This window comes from Struthio camelus, chromosome 15, assembly GCF_040807025.1.
Source record: "Struthio camelus isolate bStrCam1 chromosome 15, bStrCam1.hap1, whole genome shotgun sequence".
NCBI classification, from domain to species: Eukaryota; Metazoa; Chordata; class Aves; order Struthioniformes; family Struthionidae; genus Struthio; species Struthio camelus.
Window position 1 is genome coordinate 1929058 of NC_090956.1, and position 20328 is coordinate 1949385.

Sequence of the window (20328 nt, forward strand, 5' to 3'; positions counted from 1 at the left end):
CGAGTGCCATTCAGGCTATTGCTTCTGCCTTCCTGTCCCACAGGCTGCTCTTCTCTGACCTAACCTGCTCACCTCCATGGGGGGACCTCTTCAGTACAGTGAAGCCCCACTCTCAGGAGAGGGCAGCACGGCAAGGTGATCCCAAATGCATTCTTTGTCCCACTGTCCTTCCCAGCTCACGGCCTCCAACCACGTCAGTAACTTTACAGTCAATTACAATGTCACGGTGGAGATGATGAATAAGATGAAGAACCTGACTGTGTTGGGTGTCCTGCCGGTCCTCCCTCAGAACAGCACTGTGGAGCTTACAGCACGAGTTCAGATTGATTCAGCTGTGGATGCTATGTTCCTGTGAGTCCTTGGCAAGTTGCCCAGATTTAAGGTCTTGCTGTGCATGGCTTACCAGTCTTGCCTGCATTATTTCTCTCCTTGATTTGAAATCAATTGGCCCATTCTTCAGATATTGTCTTGTTCGGTTGAAATTCCTGGAAGTGTGTTTTAGCCACTCTGGCTGGGACCTATACTTCAGGCTTGAAATGCTTTTATAAGATTGCAACACACTAGTTTAATATTGAGTTCTTCTGTTTCTTACCAGTGATGTACTCCTCTTTCGGTCACACTTCTGCAGCATTAGCACAGCTATTGCTTTGATACTTGGCATTATGTTTCCCCATGGTTTTCCTGATAACCCCAACCCTGAGCCTGAAGGACAGCCCTGAAACCAGGCAAGGATTCCCCTGGGATTTCCTTTGTTCTCCTGTTACACACTATAGCATGGTTTGCGTGTTTCTCCAGGTGGGATTTTGGAGATGGCATCCAGGAGACATACCAGTTCAAACCTCCCTACAACAAATCTTTCCTTGTTCCTGATCCCAGTGTCCATGAGGTTGTAATTGAGCACAATGTATCACACACCTATCAAGACCCAGGTATGCTCAGACCAGTTCTCTGGGGAAGAAGGGGCTCAGATGCTTTTCTTGCATGGGGTTACAAGGCCAAGGACTTCAGAGATGTCCAGGCGCCTTCAAATGAAAGAATGCCTTGAAAGCCGTTGTCTCATTCCTGAGCAAACTGCCAGAGTGACTGGAAGTCACTACCGTTTGCCATCATCTATAGTTCTGTTTCCAGAACAAGTTTGTCCACACTGTAGGAAAAAGGTCCACAGCACACAGTCTCTTTTCTGGACAGTCTCAGCAGAGAGAGCAGTGACTGGTGAGCTCTTTGCTTCTGTGCTGATGGGAGGCGAGCTAGGGAGCACTACTGGGGGGAGCAAGAGCGAGGCCTGTTGTTTGAGTGAACAGAAAAAAAATCACTTCTTTGCATCAGTTAGACTGGCTTGTTGCTTGTTATTTGATCCTCACGTGCGCAGCCTAGTTGTAATTCCTGCTGGTCCTGGGATGGAAGAGAGAAACACAATGCAGGAGCAGAGTATCTCACTTGAATCCCCTGTTGCACTCCTCACACTACTGCACTACTGTGAAAGCTGTTGCACAAACACTTCCCTCATGACTGTTCTTTTTCTGCTCTCTTCCTATGCAGGTGAATATGCCCTGGTGGTTCTAGTGTCAAACCAGTTTGAGAACCTCACCCATGTGACACCGGTTCACATCCACAGTTATTTGATTGAAGTGAAGATGGAAACAGATGAGGATGTTCTAGTTGTAAGCCGTCCAGTCATCTTCAGAGCCAATCCACTGCCATCTGCTTATGGTGTTGTCTACACTTGGGACTTTGGGGATGGGTCCTCACTGTTTACAGAGAGCCAGCCTACCGTGACGTACAGCTATACCAGAAGAGGGGTGTACAACATCACCTTGACAGCGAACAACACCATAAGCAGTGTGGAGACAGTTGAGTGTTACCAAGTGTTTGAAGAGATATCTGGGCTCCATGTTTCCGCAGACGAGGTAGCAGAGCTGGGTGCAGCTGTAACCTTTAATGCTTCAGTGCAGACAGGGGACAGTATCACCTGGATATTTGATATGGGGGATGGGACCGTGCTGAGGAGCCACGTGCCAGTGGTAGAACACATGTACGTAAAGGATATCAACTGCACTGTGAATGTGACGGCTGTGAATCCTGTGAACTCTGTCTCCCAAACTGTGCCTGTTCGGATATTTGTCCTGGAAGTGCTCAAAATAGAGCCTACTTCTTGCATCCTTGAGCATCCGGACGTGCAGCTCACTGCATATGTGACAGGGAATCCTGATGAATACATCTTTGATTGGACCTTTGGAGATGGTTCATCCAACGTCACAATCAGTGGGGATCCTGTCGTGATGCACAACTTCACCCGAAGTGGGACGTTCCCCCTGTCCCTGACTCTCTCGAGCAGGTTTAACAAGGCTCACTATTTCACCAGTGTTTGTGTGGAGCCAGAGATAGTCAATGTCACGCTTCTTCCTTCCAAGCAGTTTGTGAGGCTTGGTGAGGAGAGCAGTTTCCAGGTCAGTGCCACGCCTCTCTATCAGTACCGCTACCGTTGGGATTTCGGGAACAATGAGTCCACTAGATCAAGTGGGACTGAAGTCAGCTACACGTATAAGAACGCAGGGGTCTTCCTGGTCACAGTGACTGTCTCCAACAATGTCTCATTCAACAACGACACAGCATTTGTGGAAGTCCAAGAACCAGTTGGGGTAGCAAAGATTGAACATAATGGAACCAGGGTTTTGGAGCTGAACCAGATCTACTTGTTCTCTGCCAGCATGAACGGAACCAAAGTGAGTTACCGTTGGGACTTTGGAGATGGCACTACTCAGCCTGGCCAAATCTCTACCCACTCCTACAACAATACAGGCTGTTACACTATTAGTGTGACAGGCCAGAATGATGTGAGCTTCAACGAGACCAGGATCGATGTCACAGTGAAACGTCGGCTCCAGGGGCTTACCATCAATGCCAGCAGGACAGTGGTGCCGTTAAATGGTTCCGTGAGTTTTGTAGCCACGCTTGTAGCTAGCAGTGCCATCCGCTACTCTTGGATCCTGTGTGACCGGTGCACTCCCATCCAAGGCTCCTCCACAATTTCCTACACCTTTCGGTCTGTGGGCACATTTAATGTCATTGTGACAGCAGAGAACGAGATCAGCTCTTTGCAGGACAGCATCTTTGTCTATGTCCTGGAGCAGATTGAAGGCCTGCAGGTGGCTAGTAGTGACCTGGTGGAGGATGTCTATTTCCCAACTAACAAAACACTCCATTTGCAGGCAGTGGTGAGGGAGGGGACGAACATCTCATACAGCTGGGTAGCCCAAAAGGATGGTAGTGCTGTGCAGACCTTCACTGGGAAAACCTTCTCCTTGAGCATCGCAGAAGCTGGAAATTACACTGTACATCTGAAAGCCACTAACATGCTGGGATGTGCAACTGCTAACAGGACAGTGGAGTTTGTTGAAAGCATTGGCCTTCTAAAGCCTTCTGCCTTCCCCAACCCAGCTGCTATTAATGCTTCTGTTAACATAAGTACCACCATAACCAGTGGCACTGGCATCACATACTTTTGGTACCTGGAAGATGGCTTCTCTCTTGTTACCTCTGAAGCCTTTATTATACACTCCTTCCAAAGCCCTGGAGCTATAGAGGTCATCATTGGAGCAGAAAACAAGCTGGATTCCACCAACGCAACAATTTATGTCCAAGTAGAGGAGGTCATAGAGGGGCTGAGTATAGGGACTGCAGAGCCAGACTGTAGATACGTCTCATCAGGCTCCACAGTGGTCTTTGAGGGGGAGCTGCAGAAGGGGACTGAAGTGACCTGGCTTTGGGAGGTGCCAAATGGCACACTGACTGGCCAGTCCGTGTCAGTCATGTTTCCTACAGCAGGATTTTATACCGTCTATCTAAATGCATCGAATGACATCAGCTGGGCTCTGGCCAGCAGGAATATCTCCGTGCTGGACAGAATTCAAGGGCTAGAGGTTTTTGCCAGCAAGAAGGTGGTAGAGCCAGGGGAACAGGTCACCTTTGTGATCAGGATGCTGTCGGGTACCTCTGTGAGTTACTTGGTGAGCATAAGCGGGGACTACTCTGTGGTGCTAAACGGGTCTAAGTACACGCATGAGTTCACCAAGAGTGGCGATTACTTGGTGACTGTGACAGTGCAGAACCAAATCAGCATTGCCCATGCCCAAGTGCTCATCTCAGTCCTGGAGGCCATCCGTGATGTCAGGCTCCTGAACTGCTGCGAGCAAGGCATACCAACAGGCACAGAGAAGATCTTCAGTGCCCAGGTGGGGAGCGGCTCTCGCGTCTCGTTCTCTTGGCAGTTCTCCCTGTGGAAAGAGCAGGGCTGCTCTGTGGTCACCATGGCAGGAGAGAGTGTTTCCTACACTCCAGAAGCTGCAGGACTGCTTGAGATTCACCTCAATGCCTTCAATGACTTGGGAGGTATCAATATCACCAGAACCATCCAGGTCCAAGACCCGATAGTCCAAGTCTCCCTCACTGCCTCCAATGCCTTTGTCAACAGGACAGCGCTGTTTGAAGCAACAGTGGTGCCAAGTGGCAGGGGAGTTGAGTTCTTATGGACCTTTGGGGATGGCTCTTCCACTCAAATGACTAGGCTGGCAGTGGCCAACTATTCTTACCTGAGCCCTGGCGATTACCTGGTGGAAGTAAATGCCACCAATCTCATCAGCTTCTTCATAGCCCATCTCACCGTCACTGTCAAAGTGTTGGAGTGTGAAGAGCCGGAGGTGGAGTTAGCCTTGCCCCCTCAAGTAGTCATGAAACGGTCCCAGAGGAACTACCTAGAGGCACAGATTGATCTACGAGGCTGCACCAAATACCAGACAGAGCATCTGTGGGAGATATATCGAGCACCCAGCTGTCTGTGTTTGGATGACTCCAGCAGGATCCGTCTGCCAAGCGTTGATGTGAACAGACCCCAGCTAGTTATACCGAAGCTTGCCCTGGAAGTCGGGAACTATTGTTTCATCTTTATTGTCTCCTTCGGAGATACTCCACTGTCCAAAAGCATCTTTGCCAATGTGACTGTGATACCGAGTAAACTGGTCCCAATCATTGATGGGGGTTCATACCGTGTATGGTCCAACACTCAGGACTTAGTCTTGGATGGGAAGAAATCCTATGACCCAAACTTGGATGATGGTGAACAGACTCCATTGTTTTACCAGTGGTCTTGTACCTCCTCCTCCAAGGTGAGAGCGTTTGTGCGCAGCCGCAGAAGGTGGTCATTTGGGAGTGCCAGCTGCATGTCAGCTCCAATATACATGTTTGTGTCTGGGTTGAAATGGCGTTGAGGAGATCTTTTGTGAGCATCTTTAACAAAGCTGCTTGGGAAGGAGGGTTGCAAAGGTTATCCAGTTCCCAGTTGGGGAGGGATGGCACAAAAATTGCTATGGAGTGTTCTGTGATGCAATCTCTTGCAGTCCACTGCTGCATGCCGTCCTTATGCACTTCGGAAATATTTGCATTGGATGCTGCGGCATTCACGTTGCTGCTTCCTTTGCACCTGGCCTCTGGTGCACAGTTTTAGTGCAGCTGCTTCCATAACCTGAAGGAATTACAGAGATGCCAGTTGCAGTCCAGGAGGCTGAGGGCTCCAGTCCCTCTCCCATTAATAGTTAAATGCCTCTGATTTCAGCAGGGGCCAAAGTTAGGCTTTGGAGGGGCAACTACGAATAGTGGTCACTGTGGTCACAAGCAGGTCACTCACTGTTCGCACACTGAAATGGTCTTGCCCTACAGTGATAAAAGGGCAGGGGCCTGTGAAGTACCCTCCACATTCTTCTGGGAGATCCTCCTCAGGAATATTGAACAGGATTGAACACAGGGTTGTTTTGCTTATAAAAGGTCACTACTTTCTATCTTAATCCTTATAAAGTGGAATGATGTGGAGTGTGTGGATTAGCTGAGTTGTATATGATCTTTTTGTGTTGTTTGACTTCTTTTTGCAATATTTATAAACTATTTTGTAAAGAATTAATTGATATAAAATAAGAATTTGAAACTTAACTGAAATGCAGAAGTGTTCCCAGGGCTGTTTACTAACCTGACAAATAGGATAATGTGCTTTACTGACCAGACACCACCCCGTTTGTCCCACCCCTGGCAGTGGCATTGCAGAGTAAGATCTGTAAGTGTAACCTGACTTTGTGTGGACCTGAATGTTTGGGCTGTGGACTAACCCGATGTGCACCCATACCAAGGAGAGTTTGAAAGTTCTTTTCTCCTTGCAAGCAGAGCTCGGCTGCAGGGTGCTCTCTGAATTTCAGTGCCATGGGAGGAATTGTCACCATTCCCAAAGCTGTATTAGAAGCAGATGTGGAGTATACATTCGACCTCACTGTCTGGAAGGCGGGTATGAATCCCGAGGCAACAAATCAAACCGTACGTACCACAGAAAACTATCATTCTCGGTCCTTGTGTGCCCGTTGCTGGGCACAGCCAACTTGGAAGTCCGTGGCCCTTTTTCTAAGGAAGGTTCTAAAGAAGAGTGCAACTGGTTTAGGACTATGCCCTGCCAAAGGTGACTCCTACCAGCTGCTTCCCCTGGCCTGATCCCAGAGCCAGTGCCAATTTAACTGGGGATAGCTACCACTATCCAGCTGCACCAATCGGCAAGAGAAAGCTGGGAGGAGAAAGACCTCGGGGCATCATTGGAGCTCCAAAACTGGTGCCGTCCAGGTCCTTGGCAGGAATAGTCACCGATATTTCAGTAATATATTCCTTTTATGCTGCCTTGTGCAGCATTTCTTGCTTGTCCTGCCAAGTCCTTTTAGTTTCTTCCTTCCTTTAGACCTGCATTAGTCTCGCTCTGCACAGACACTGCACTGATGACCCAGCCCTGAACAGTACTGGCCACAGTACTGGCCACTGGGACTGGGAGTATGCAGCAGAGATCTGCTGTAGCAGAGCAGCAAAGGAGTCCATGGGCACTAGCTGTTCCGCCACTATGTGCAGTCCCAGGCTCTTTACACTTCACAACACCAGGCTCTTCCCTGCTTTTTGCCCAGGGAGAGCTTCCTATGATCTGGTACTCCATTTCACTGTCAACAGTCCTCTCCTCTCCTCTCCTCTCCTCTCCTCTCCTCTCCTCTCCTCTCCTCTCCTCTCCTCTCCTCTCCTCTCCTCTCCTCTCCTCTCCTCTCCTCTCCTCTCCTCTCCTCTCCTCTCCTCTCCTCTCCTCTCCTCTCCTCTCCTCTCCTCTCCTCTCCTCTCCTCTCCTCTCCTCTCCTCTCCTCTCCTCTCCTCTCCTCTCCTCTCCTCTCCTCTCCTCTCCTCTCCTCTCCTCTCCTCTCCTCTCCTCTCCTCTCCTCTCCTCTCCTCTCCTCTCCTCTCCTCTCCTCTCCTCTCCTCTCCTCTCCTCTCCTCTCCTCTCCTCTCCTCTCCTCTCCTCTCCTCTCCTCTCCTCTCCTCTCCTCTCCTCTCCTCTCCTCTCCTCTCCTCTCCTCTCCTCTCCTCTCCTCTCCTCTCCTCTCCTCTCCTCTCCTCTCCTCTCCTCTCCTCTCCTCTCCTCTCCTCTCCTGTCCTGTCCTGTCCTGTCCTGTCCTGTCCTGTCCTGTCCTGTCCTGTCCTGTCCTGTCCTGTCCTGTCCTTCTGACTTTTTTTAAGGGAAGATTTTTTTAAGTGCATGTTGTTTATGTCAAATTAAACCTAACACTAAATGCATCTGCAGTCCGACAGCACTTATGGTTTATGTCAGAAACATTCATCGCGGTGCGTTTGGCAATTAGAGATATAGTTAGTCTGAAAGTGGAAACTCTTACTGCCTGGGTTTTAAACCAAAGCTGGAGGATAAAAAGAAAAAAAATAAATTGATAGTCTTTCAAGGACATTCCGTACTATCTGGTTTCCATGCATGAGTGCAAAACAATGATTCCAGTGTCATAGGAAATTTGCAAATACTGTAGGAATGAATGAAGCTTCAATGCTCTCCGGCTTAATGCTGTGGAATATGTCTCCTCTTTTAAAAGCCTGCCATATTAAACAATCTCTTCATTACTGCCTTTCTTTCAATTCAGAATATTCATTATGCCAGGGCATAGGGCTCTGTCAAATGCTAGACAGCCCTGTTGCCTAGGGGATTAAAGGAATTTAAACAAAGCGCAGGAGTCATAGCACAACAGCCATTGTGCCTGAAAGACTGGTTATCCTAAAGTGCTCATCTCAGAGTGCTTTGCTGGGGAGGTGCGGTAGAGGTCTTGAGATGTACAGGTTAGATCAGAGCTAAAAGTCTGGGATAACATGTCACTCTCTGGAAAAGCTGGTTCTTCCAGGCCAGAGTATAATGCACTTGAGGCACAGTGGAGGTTGTGCTTTCTAGCTATTTTTATCATCATTCCTGTCGTTCAAGGGCATAAGAGGTATCAGAAATACTGACTCTTCTGCAGTGAGCTGTGAACAGTGCACTCAAGAGCCCAAGGGTCAGGTCCTGAAATGCAATGTGCAACTCTTGGCCAAGCTCTGTAGATCAGAGCGGGATAGGGGGAGGCAGCCTCAGCTGCAAGACTGGAGGGGCCATACACTGCCTTTGCCTGGGAAAGAACATCCTATGTAAACCCAGGCTTGCCTGAATCCTCTGTTATTCTGGACTGTAAATGCTTTCCATTTAGCAGTTGTCTGGGTCGAGGACAAGGACCACAGCCCAGCACTCCTGTGTCCCCAGCAGAACTGCTGTAGTCCCACCGGGTCAGCCTCTCCACAGCTGTAGAGGCAGGGCCAAGAGTTTGGCTCCCAGAAAACAAAGGAGAGTTGCAGTCACTTCCTGGGGCAGGTGCTCCCCAGATGTTTGGTCTGGGCTTTATGGAAGCTTTCCTCCCATTTAGGTTTTTCTTCCAGACTGTGACAGGGATTCCATTTTTTAGGGTAGGAGTTATCCTGAAATGGTCAATATAGCAAAATGCTTCAGTTAGCATCATCCCCACCCAACAGGACAAGCAGGCCGCACTGGGAATCCAGCACAGGGTACCAGACAGACATTTGCAAAGTGATTTAAGTTGATAAAAAATGTATATGAAGTAAACCCAGAATTACCTAGATTGGCCCAGCTTGCCACTAGGTGGATCTCAAAAGTCAGTGGCAGAAAGGCTAGCCTGTAGGTGGTGGACACTTTGCCATGGCTAGTGTAAGAAAAGTAATGTGGCTTAAGTCTAACATGAAATCCTTCAGAAATTCCTTTCTGCTGTATCCTTAGTACAGATTGGGCTGGGGCAGGGTAGATTCCTATTTGAAGAACCAGATACTGGGATGTCTACTTACTTGTTAGATGTCTGTATTTTTGTCCCTAGCCTCTCTGATCTCCTGATCCCTTACTTTCGCAGGTATTCATCAAGAGGGGAGGGGTCCCTATCGTGTCCCTGGAGTGCGTTTCCTGCAAGGCTCAGTCTGTCTATGAAGTTAGCAAGAGCTCCTACGTCTACCTGGAGGGGACCTGCCAGAACTGTCACAATGACTCCAAACTTGGGGTAACGTCATAAATAAAACGGTCTCTGACCATCTTCACTTCACCTTTGCTGGACTGCAGGGAGAAGAGGGAGTCAGAGAGGACAGGGTTGAAAGAGCTGTGTGGAAAGTAAAGTACTGGATCTAAATTGCCTTAGAGGCAAGGAGGGGAAATGAGCTCTGACAGTGAACACAGGGGCTAGTCAGGTCTGGCTTGAGAGGATGAGGAAGGCTGACTGATGCTGGCCTTCTCATCGCAGCTACCTGGAACTGGCTGCAGTTCTGCCTTCCAGAGGCAGGAGTTTAAAACAAGCCCTGCGCTGACCTGTCTGGCTGTGGGGTTTGGAGCTCCCCCATGCCATGTCATGTCTCAGCAGCAGGGAGGATGCTGTGAGAGCCTGTGAAACAGGTTCCCCACGTTCTGCAGGCACCGGGGACCCTACAAGCTGTGCAGGGCCTTCCCCTGCGCTGAGTGTTTGGGTAGTGCCAGCTGCATCCTGAGGGAGAGATCCGTGCTCTCATGGGCCTGCAGGTTGGGGGACACATGGCCTATCACTCCTCCATCAGTGTCTCGACCTACTCAAGGGCAAGTCCTTGCTGGGTCATTTTCAAGCCGAACCTGTGTGTGCCTAGCTCTTCTCACACAAAAGCCACTCCTTCCTATAAGAGATCTGTGAAGTGTCTTCTTCTCCCTGCTGGATGGCATTTTGCACAGTATTCTAGGGGTTCAAGTAGAGATTGTTCAGTCCTTTCTGATCCCCCTGTGTCCCTCACGTCCTCCTCTAATTATAGATTCCACTACACAGCATCCTCTGCAACCTGTTGAATGAAATGGGTTTTATAAAGTGGAAGTCTCAGTGTGAGAGCTAATCTATACGGCTCCCAGCAAGCCAAGCATGTACTAGCATGGCGTTTTCTGGTCGGCTATCTCATTGTTTCTCTTGTTATCGTAGTTGTACATTTGTGCTATTAACAGTAACCGTCCAGGACACGTTCAGCTTGCAGCATATAAAACATGGTATCCCATGGAGACTCCACCAGTACTTAATTTATTTCCTGTATTTTGTGTTCTGTATTAAGAAATACTCTGTCGGAGGATGATGTAATCCCAGAGACTAAACTAGATCTCACAGTGGAAATATTCCCACCAGACGTTTTGGAAACTTTCCACTTCTTGTTGCTGTAGCACACGAGACTAAAGCTGAATTATCAACTGCAAATTTGGCAGACGCTCCCACTAGAAATCTGTTACTTTTTATAAGAGACTCAATCTGAAAACATTTTAGGGACATAACTTCAAATTAAAACAAAACCTCTCCTGTCTTTCCCCTCTTCAACTCTATAGAGATGGGCTGCACACAGCTTTAAAAACAAGTCTCTCATCCTGGACAAAAAAACTACCTCCACTGGCGACACAGGAATGAACCTGGTCTTGAGGCAAGGGGCATTGAAGGATGGGGAGGGATATACTTTTACCCTTCACATCACAGACCTCACAACAGGGGAGGAAGGATTCGCCTCCATTGACCTGCTCCCAAACCAGCCACCCGTTGGAGGATCCTGCCGGCTGTCTCCCAAAGGACCACTCAGGGCACTGATGGCAAAAGTGCACTTTGAGTGTGCAGGTGAGAGTACACGGACAGCAGTGCTGGGCACTTGCCAGCCCTCTCTGTTCGTCATGGGCAAATATATTTCTTGTGCCCAGTGAGTTACTAGCTGCCCTTGTTCCCACACACTTTTTCTTTACTCTGAGCTCCCGCTCCAGGACCCTGTTGGCTAGGGCTGAATTCAGAAGCGGACCTTTCAATTTCTAATCCCCAAAGCTTGGGCCTTTGAGCAACTTTGTGCACCCAAATTATGGAGCGCTCTAAAACTTATGGTGACGGGCACTTTTTTTAAGCCTAGTCCATGTACTGAATGGTAGTATCCAGTCCAGGACTGTACATGTGGAAGAAACAGGTGTTTGGGTGCAGGAAAAAGAAAATAGGTGCCCAAAACTGAGCTACACAAACATGGGAAGAGTAAAAAGACAAAGCACTGGAGATTTCTCTGCCATATAGGCTGCATGTTCCCATCCACGGTTACCTTCTAAACCAGCTGCAGAGACAGCAACAGCCAGTCTGAGATTCAAAAAGTGGGCTGGCTGACATCCTATAGCCTTGGGCCAAGGCATAAGTGCCTCTGAAGACCTTATTTCTCCAAGTGCTTAGTGTTGCAGATTAATGCTTTCTGGTGCACAAAGGCTGGTAAGCCACGCTGCAGAGGAAATGATGAATTCTGTCGGTTCTTGGGAGGGTGGTCATCAAACTGCAGCTTAAGTCAGGGGAAAAGCAGAAGTGTATTTGGCGTGATGTGATTGTAACATTTGGAATGTTTTGAGCTACCTGGAATAATTATGAAATCTGTACATCTCTGGAGTGGTGGGAATTTTAGCTATTAATAATTGTTTTTAAGCTGAAATGGAATACTCAGAATACAGACTCACTGGTCCGTATCCAGTGTAATGAGCCCTGCAGAGCCAGAAGCTCATGTCCTTCACTGTTGCTCGCTGGCAGATGCTCAGTGAATTCCCAGCTACCTTAATCCCACAGAGCTCTCTGTATTTCCCGGGAGCCCCAAGGAAACCTTTTGCAGGTCATATCCTAGAGCCAGTCGTTCCTGAGATGTTGAACTGCCTGAGGGCTGCAGTCAGTCTAACGTGAGGTTTTGCAGGGCTTTACAGAGGCTGTGGCCTTGGGTCAATGCTACTTTCAGCCCCAGCAGAATTATTCTGATTTTTATTTTGGTCTTGAACTCTCACAAATCCGCTCAAACCACAGGCAGAAACCCCTTAATATCAGAAAAATTCAAAGCAGTGTCAGAGCTTTACATTGCAGGTCTGGAAAACATCCGTGGCAGGGTTGCGAAGCTGACCTAGCTGCGAGGACAGCCTGTCCTTCTGGCAGAGCCGAGGGGAGCGCTTTCTGTGGACAGGGGGCAGGGGCGGCCATCCCGAGACTGAGCCGTGCAGGGCAGAACAGGGGAGGGAAGGGAGCATGGGGGCTCAGGGGCAGCTCTACCTGCTGGGCCAAGAGGCTGGCCTCACTGGGGCACAGGGTGCAGCTCTGCCAAGCCCTTAGTCCCCACTCAGGCGTTCTGTACGGGCTTGTTTTGCAGGCTGGCGAGACACGGAGGACACAGAGGCCCCCCTGGTGTACATCCTCCTGGCATCTCGCCTCAGAGCTGGGCACTACCATGAGTTCTGTGTGTACAAGGGCAGCCTTGCTGAGCACAGCGCCTTCCTGCCCCCAGGCTTTCATGAGAGTGGCTTCTTGGTGTCCGTGTCCGTGCTTGTCCAGGACCAGCTGGGAGCAACCGTGGTGGCCATAAACCGGTAAGCCCCCCTCTCACAGGCTGGGGAGGGCTGGGCTGTCTGGGATGGCTCGTCTGGAGTTGCACAGCAGGCCAGTGCCAGGCTCCAGCCTAGAAGCCTGAGTCACAGTTTTTTGGCTTAACCGCTAGGTCCCTTTCCTGAAGGGCTCAGTGGATCCTGGGTGAAGCGTTTGACTCTTGGAAGAGGCTGCTGGCAAGAGGGCGATGGGAGGCTCAGCACAGGACACTGATGTCCCAGAGAACTCCAGTCTTTGCATGTGATCTCTCAAGGGGGAGACTTTTTTTCCCATCAGTTATTGCTTCCCTGACCACCCCCTTAATTTCTTGCTGACCCCTCCCTTTTACAGCGTGGTGTCATTTTCTCAGAAGATCTGCATATTTTTTCAAAGCAACAGTGCTCACAGGTGATAAAGCAAGAAATGGAAATGTCTGCCCTTTGCAGACGGTTGCGTTTTGACTAATGACTTCTGCTGAGAGCCAAATGAATAATGACAGCTGGCCATTTATCTTAAAAGGCTCCATCTCATGCTGACAACATGTTCTGTCCTCTGCTATCTTCTCTGCATCATGAGCTCTCAAAGGAAAGTTGGCAGCGACAGGCACTGGTGCAGACTGTGGCCTGGTGTCTCACTGCTGAGAGCCAGGGGAGATCTCGTGTAGCCAAGGTGGAGAGCACATGCACTTGAATAGGGTGGAAGGAATTGCAGCTCGAGTCTCAGCAGGGCCAGTCCCATGCAAGCACCGTTATCCGTTCTACAGACACTCCGTGGTCTCTGGTGCGCTCCACACAGGCACCAAGCGCCCCCGGGTCTTCAGACAGGCACCCTGAGCTGGTCTCAGCGTTGTCTTACACAGCTATATGGCCGCTCCCTCTCGAAGCCAGCTTGCAGCCCCCCTCACTGTAGATGTGGTCCTGGCATTCCAGGGTGGAGTGCGCAGCCCTGCAGCCTGCAGCGCCTGCGGAGGAGAATCTGTGTCCCATCTGTTCCTTAAACCCCAAGGAACAAAGCCAAAAATAGTGCAGCTCCTCCCAGCACACTGACCATGATTTTTAAGTGCTCCTTACGGTCCATCAGGCTAAACCCAGATTTTTTCCTCTGGGCTCAATGCACCTGTGTGTGTGTGCCCTCCACCTCCAACTTCACAGAGTTGGACCAGCAGGGCTTCTTCTCGTAGGAATGTGCAGCTGATGCAAATTGGATACCAGGGCAGGTATCAGAGATGTTGTCGCTGTTGTTTAACTCCCTGTTTCCCCCTTCCTCCTCCTCCCCAGCAACAAGGCAGAAGATTCTGCCCTTTTCCCCCAGCCCCATTTGATAGTCTGCATTTAAACCAAATGCCTCTTTCCCTTGGCAGCTCCATGGAGATCGGCTTACCCGAGGGGTTCCCCAGCCTCTCCCACTGGCTCTACAATCAAACTGACACCGTGCTCCAAGGTTTAGTGAAACAGGGGGACCCTCAGCAGGTCATTGAGTACTCTCTGGCCCTCATCACCATCTTAAATGAGGTAAAGCACCAGTCTCTGCCCCAGAGGGGCCTCCAGAAGCTCTTGCAAACACCAGCACTGTTCTTTGGCTAGGTTTTGTCCAGCGATGTAAGGAAGTGACTAATACTACAGTTTTTCATGTATATCAGTGTATGTGCAAGCTGGGAGTTGGGCTGGAGCTGTTTTCATGCATGGAAAAGAGCAACAAACTCCAGACACACAATGGCCAAGGAAAGCAGAAGGGCTGCTCCACTCAGCAGGCCATCTCTGCTCTATCTATCTCAGCAGGACTGGCGGCTCCCTATAGCTGCTCGGGTGCTGCTCTGGGTGCTAAGGAGACCTCCTTGTTCTGACTGCTGAGCTGCTCCAGGTAGAAAGTTCTTCTCCTGGCTGCACACAAGGCTCTGTTAGTCCACAGTGCAGGAGCCTCCTCCTGGGTGATGAAAGTTCACTTTCACTCCTATCTAAAGTAGGGCCTGGTCCCTTCATGTGCATTGCTGCAGGCAGGGTGAGAATTTTGGTCTATAATCCTGCTTTCCTCCCCCCGTAAGAGCCTGCTGCATGTCTGGAAGCCAGGCAGAGGTGTTCCCCCTAAGCACAGGCACTGTGCTTAGCTGGATAAGGATTGCACACTGGTATACTACTTAGCTGTCAAGTGCAAGGCTGTTAAGATAATTGCTTGGAGCGCAGAAGGAAAATTGCAGAAGTTCTACTGAAAATCCGGCTCATTAGATCACCCTCTGGGGAGAAGCATGGGCAGAGGGAAGATGTAGAGTGCAGGAAAGAGAGAACTTCAGCACAACAGCTCTTCCTTTGGAGCAACCTGATGTTTTTCCTCACTGTACCTGGTTTGATCCCCTTCAGTATGAGCGGTCGATGCTTTTGGAACCTGAGGCTGGGAATGAATTTGAACTCCGGACCTGGACTCGGAACAATATCACAGAAACCCTGAATTCGCTGAATGTCAACACAGTTGATGATATCCAGCAGATCTCAGCTGCCTTGGCTCAGTGCACGGTATGTTCCCCACCGCCACCTCCAGCCTCCTGCTCTTCCAGATGCAATTTAGATGCCAATAATTACAGGAGAGGTCTCTTCAGTTCTTGTTCTGCTTTCCTATTTCTCTCTCACACAAACACACACACATGCACGCACACACATGGGGAGGACAGGTATGATTTGTTGACCTCGTTAGGGTTTCTGTGTTTGTTTCCTAAGTGCTAGTGCTGTCAGTTCTTGCCATGCCACCATTCTAGCAGACAGCATGAATAAGGTGATGTATTCACATGCTGTAAGACTCCACCTGAGAACTCAGTGCTTCTTCTCTCGTACTAGCCCTGGGATGGTAGCTTGCTAGCAAGTAGGTTCCTTAACTTGCAGATGGAGACTATGGGAAAGGCTTTGACAGGTTAGAGAAGCACTGGAATAAATTACTCGAGGAGTTGAGGAATCTCCAAGGACAGGCTGGACTCCGTCAGGAGTAAGACAAGTAGAGCTGGGTCTGCCTTGAGCCAGAGGACAAAGCCAAGGACTGACGTTCCTTCCAGCCCTATTTCTGCAGTACGAGATTAGAATCACTTCTCTGCTCTTTTGCCGATTGGAAGTATTGTGTTCCCTGGCCAGCAGGCAGTTTCAGCTCCCTGGTGCTGGGAGCAATCCCTGCCTGTTGGATTTAGGAGTGGCTTTATATGTTTTGTCAGATGGGCAAAGGGAAGAGAGCCCAGTTATATAATGCGCTTGGGTTTTGGTGGTCAGCCAGTCTGCTCTGGCAGGCTGTTCCTTCCCCGCCCTCCCAAGTCTTTGCTTTTTGGGACTGGAGTCAGGTACCCGGACTTTGGTTGATCATTGCCTCACCAACTAGGCCAGCAACCTCGCTCAGTGGGAGCAGGCTGTCAGTCAAATGATGGACAAACTACTGGAGTCAGGTGCCCGGACTTTGGTTGATCATTGCCTCACCAACTAGGCCAGCAACCTCACTCAGTGGGAGCAGGCTGTCAGTCAAATGATGGACAAACTACTGTGTCCCACCCACAGAGTCCCTATTCTGCTCTTTGTTCGTCTGCTTCAAAGCCTGTGAACCTCAAAAACCACTTCTTTCTGTTTGCCTTTCTTCAGGGATTTGGGGTTCTGCATGTCCCGTTCCTGTGCTAAATAGGTTTGTTTCTCTCATTCACACATGCTCTCGCCCTGCAACTTGATATCACGGTGGAAGGTTAGGTCTAGAAATGGAATTTTTGTCACATGGGAAAAGCTGATGTTTCAGGATTAGTTTGTGCTCTGAATCGGAATGAAAAGCTTATAAGAAATGGTAATCTAGAATTTCCTAAATATTTGAGAGCAGCAAAGAGTTCACAGATATCGTTTCCTTTAGAAGTGTCAATCAGTGCTGATATTTTTTGATTTTACCTATGAGGGAGAGGAAAAATCAGAATGCATTTCTCCTGGAGAGGGAAAAAAAGAATCTCAAGCTTCTTAGTAGGTTCTACTTGCTAAGTAATAGCTCCCCTTTCGTAGTTCCTCCCCATAACCCTTTTTCTTCCCCCCCTCCTTGTTATCTCACTGTGCCTTGCTGACTCTCATTTACATAGTATGTCCTCACTTCTCATAGCTTGCAAATTTAAGCAAAAAAGGGGAAATTCTAGACCTGCAGACGCTGTTTTGATTCTGCACCAAAACATATGGTGAATCACGTCTGAATCTTATGATGATTAAAAGAAAAAGATGAATAAGAGCTAGGAGCTGGACTGTGGTAACAACTTCCATGTGTTGCCTCGGTCTTTCCCATCCAGCCCTCAAGTGTGCTGGGAGCTCCAGGCCATGGCTAGAACATTCTGTTTCTTGGAGACATCTGGGAGCAGAGGGAGGGACATCCATCACGCCTGAGTGGCAGGGTCCCTCCCACAGCTTTTGGGAGTATTTGGACACTGGAATGGATTCAGTTAGGGCCAAATCCTGCTTCCATTGAAGTAAAGTGAGTGCGTATGGAGAAACCCTGCCCAGCTCCTCCTGGTTGATTTCAGTAGGAGCTGTATGTGGCCCCAAAGGGGTACTCATGAGACGTGCTTGGTCCTTACATGTCAACTTCAGGTAACTTGAATGTGCTGCCTTGTATTGCCCCTTCCAACCTTAATGCATCCTGCTTAAGACTCCTGGCATTCCTGCCTGTATGCTGACAGACTGTAGGGTGAGAGGAAGTGGATGGGAGAGTCCTAGAGACACCAACAAATTCTTGGCATCTCTCAGTATGAAAAGAGAAGCCCCGGTCTCCCCAGTCACCTCCCTGGGGCTGGAAAGAGCAGGATTAACTTTCAGAGTGTAATTAGTTTCTGAACCAATGTGCTCAGGTTTTTGCAGGACTGAGCCAGCTGAACTTGCCTACAGTGCCCTTTTCCCACAGAGTGTGCTTGCTGAATCAGATTATGTTTCCCTTTGCAGGTGGTGAGCAAGGAGCTGGTTTGCAGGTCATGCCTGACAAGGACCCTGAACAAGCTGGAGACCATGATGAACATCCTGCAAGGGGAGACTACCCAGGGCACTGTGACACCGACAGGCATCGCTGACAACATCCTCAACATCACAGGTCAGTTCTGTTTATGCAGTAATGGGTGACATTTGACGGCGCGCTACTAAGAGCGCAGGGTCCCTGCTCAGGGTGCAGGGTAGAAGTAGGCTAAAGAAGCTGAGGGAGTTTTTGTAGGTTCTCGCCTGTCCCATTAGAGGTTTGGCTCAGGCCTCTTCAAGCTGTTGGGGAAATTGCATCTAAAATTTGGAGCATAGTGCCCCAGTACTTTATCCTTACTGCAGTTTTCCCAGGGTTGTCCTGGCTTTGGCAGCTGTCTCTGTTGGCAATCAAATCTGATAGTTGTTAATAAACTCACCAATACTTCAGGGAATTGCCATTTTAGTAAACAATGAATAACAGATATGGCTTCCAGATGTTTCCCCTCCTGATTGCAATCTGAGACTTCACTGGGGCACCCATGAACACCATGTGAGCATTGCCAGCTAGTTACTCTGGAAGGAAGAGAAGGCACCTTCTTTGCACTGCTTGTCACGCGTTTCTCAATGCTCTGCACTTCGTATTGCAAAAACTTAGTAACGTGTTTGACTTATCCATTCCTTCCCTGTTTCCCAATCTGCTGTTCTAGTTACCTCACAGGAGGAAAACAAAGCCTGTTGTGATTAAGTCTTCGCTACCAAACTTCATAGATTAGTGAAGGGACTGCAGGAAGAGTTGACAGCTCTATTTTTAGCTGAGGGCTACTGAACACTTCAAGTGTGGAAAGTCATGTGTGTACTATTGAGTTACACTGAGAAGGCAGTAACGAAGGACTTGTCTGGTTGTTTTGGGAAGGTGTCAGATGTTATCTAGACTATATGATTTACCAGTTTCTCTGTTTGCTCTTCTCTCCTGACAGGTGACTTAATTCACCTTGTCAACACGGTTTCACAAGAATCTAAGCCCCCGGAATTGCTTAGTGATACCCACAATTTGCTGCTAGCTCCCAAAGCGTACAACTTGTCTTCTAGCCTGATGCGCATCCTCATGAAGTCTCGAGTGCTGAATGAAGAGCCCCTTGAGCTGGTGGGAGGAGAAATTAAGGCCACAGGCAAGCGGTCTGATCCCTTTAATTTGCTTTGCTATGAAAACACACCAAACTGCCAGTTCTCCATTCCCCAGGCTTTCAACACCACCCTTTCCAACCTGACTGATGTCATTCAAGTCATGTTCCAGGTGGACTCCAATCCTTTCCCATTTGGTTACATCAGCAACTACACTGTGTCCACAAAGGTAGCCTCCATGGAGTTTCAGACCCACAACGGAGTGCACATCCCCATTGGGAGCCTAGACTCAGAGAAAGCCATCACGGTGATGGTCTCAAACAACACAGAAGCTGATGATCTCTCTGCTGGCACTAAAGTCATTGAAGCAAGAACATCTGTGAACCTCGTTGTGACTATGGAGAGCAACAACAGAGAAGCAGGACTGCACTTCCGGCTCACTTACAGAGTCTTGAATGGTAGCTCAGAGACAGCGCCAACTCTTGGTGCTCTTTGTTTTTTTTTTCCGTGGGAGAAGAGGAGTGGGTGCTGCAGCAAAGGAGGGTTGCGTTGAGAGCTAACTGATATGCAGAAGGAGATATCAGGCCTAGCCAACGAGCTCCACAGAGCACAGTCAAAGTTCTGATTGTCACAGACGTTATTCAGTCCCCAGGATACTCTTTGCTTGTGCATTCTGACACTGGGAAGCCTTTTGCTTTGCCCAGCCCTTCAGTGAGCCACATTAGCACTGGAGGGAGTTTGTGCTGTCCCTCTCTGGGTCAGGTACAATGGTATCCAGAGTCTCTTGCTCACAGATGCTCTCAACTGCAGACTGAGAGGGTGCAGTCTGGTTAAGGATCTCTCCCAGCTTTCTGCATTCTGGATGCTCCTCCCTCAGCATCCAGAGGCACCAGGCCTGGCACCTGCTGGCAGCAGGCGTGTGATCAAGCTCTCCCTGATGCTTATAAAGCACTGTCTGTTCTTTCTCCCCCTCCCCGTGCAGATCACTACATTGCAAGTGAGCCTGAGCCATTCATCATGGCCTATCTCCATCATGAACCCGAGCCAAACGAGCACAACTGCAGTGCTTCTAAGAAAATTGGCCTGGAGGCCCTGACTGGAAGTGACCACAAGCTCTACACCTTCTTCACCTCCCCCACGTAAGTGAAGCCTCTCATGTAGTCCCTGCCACCCGCAGGTGGTCACATGGACGTGCATGAGGGATGCTCAGGGCCTTGCCATGGCTTATGCAAGCTGCTCTGCAGCGCAGGTGCTGTTGTAGCTATTCACTGTGTTCCTCCCTCCTTGGAGGAGACAGATCTGTGCAGGCACCTGCAAGCTGCCCTTTCTACACCCTAACACCGGCACCTCTTCTATCCTGGCATTCCTTCTTTCCCAAACTGCCTTTGGTTCAGAAGCGGTTCATTGCTCTGTGGTTTGCCTTTCTGATCCAGATGAGGGAGGTTTCCCCGTTCTAAAGCACTAACTCACATCCCCTGTTAGTATCATGACTTCCCAGG

General features: G+C 49.3%; 1 protein-coding gene across 1 annotated transcript in view; it reads left to right on the top strand.

The window, feature by feature from the left end:
- The window catches only part of PKD1 (polycystin 1, transient receptor potential channel interacting), a 108752-nt gene that overhangs the window by 64719 nt on the left and 23705 nt on the right, over window positions 1-20328 (top strand). The window contains exons 13-24 of the mRNA XM_068908129.1: window positions 176-351; window positions 796-929; window positions 1540-5162; window positions 6208-6354; window positions 9288-9431; window positions 10754-11033; window positions 12565-12781; window positions 14137-14287; window positions 15131-15283; window positions 17702-17846; window positions 18685-19287; window positions 19812-19968. Of these exons, the coding sequence (XP_068764230.1) occupies window positions 176-351; window positions 796-929; window positions 1540-5162; window positions 6208-6354; window positions 9288-9431; window positions 10754-11033; window positions 12565-12781; window positions 14137-14287; window positions 15131-15283; window positions 17702-17846; window positions 18685-19287; window positions 19812-19968 (5930 nt within the window). The remainder of the gene's footprint in view (window positions 1-175; window positions 352-795; window positions 930-1539; window positions 5163-6207; window positions 6355-9287; window positions 9432-10753; window positions 11034-12564; window positions 12782-14136; window positions 14288-15130; window positions 15284-17701; window positions 17847-18684; window positions 19288-19811; window positions 19969-20328) is intronic.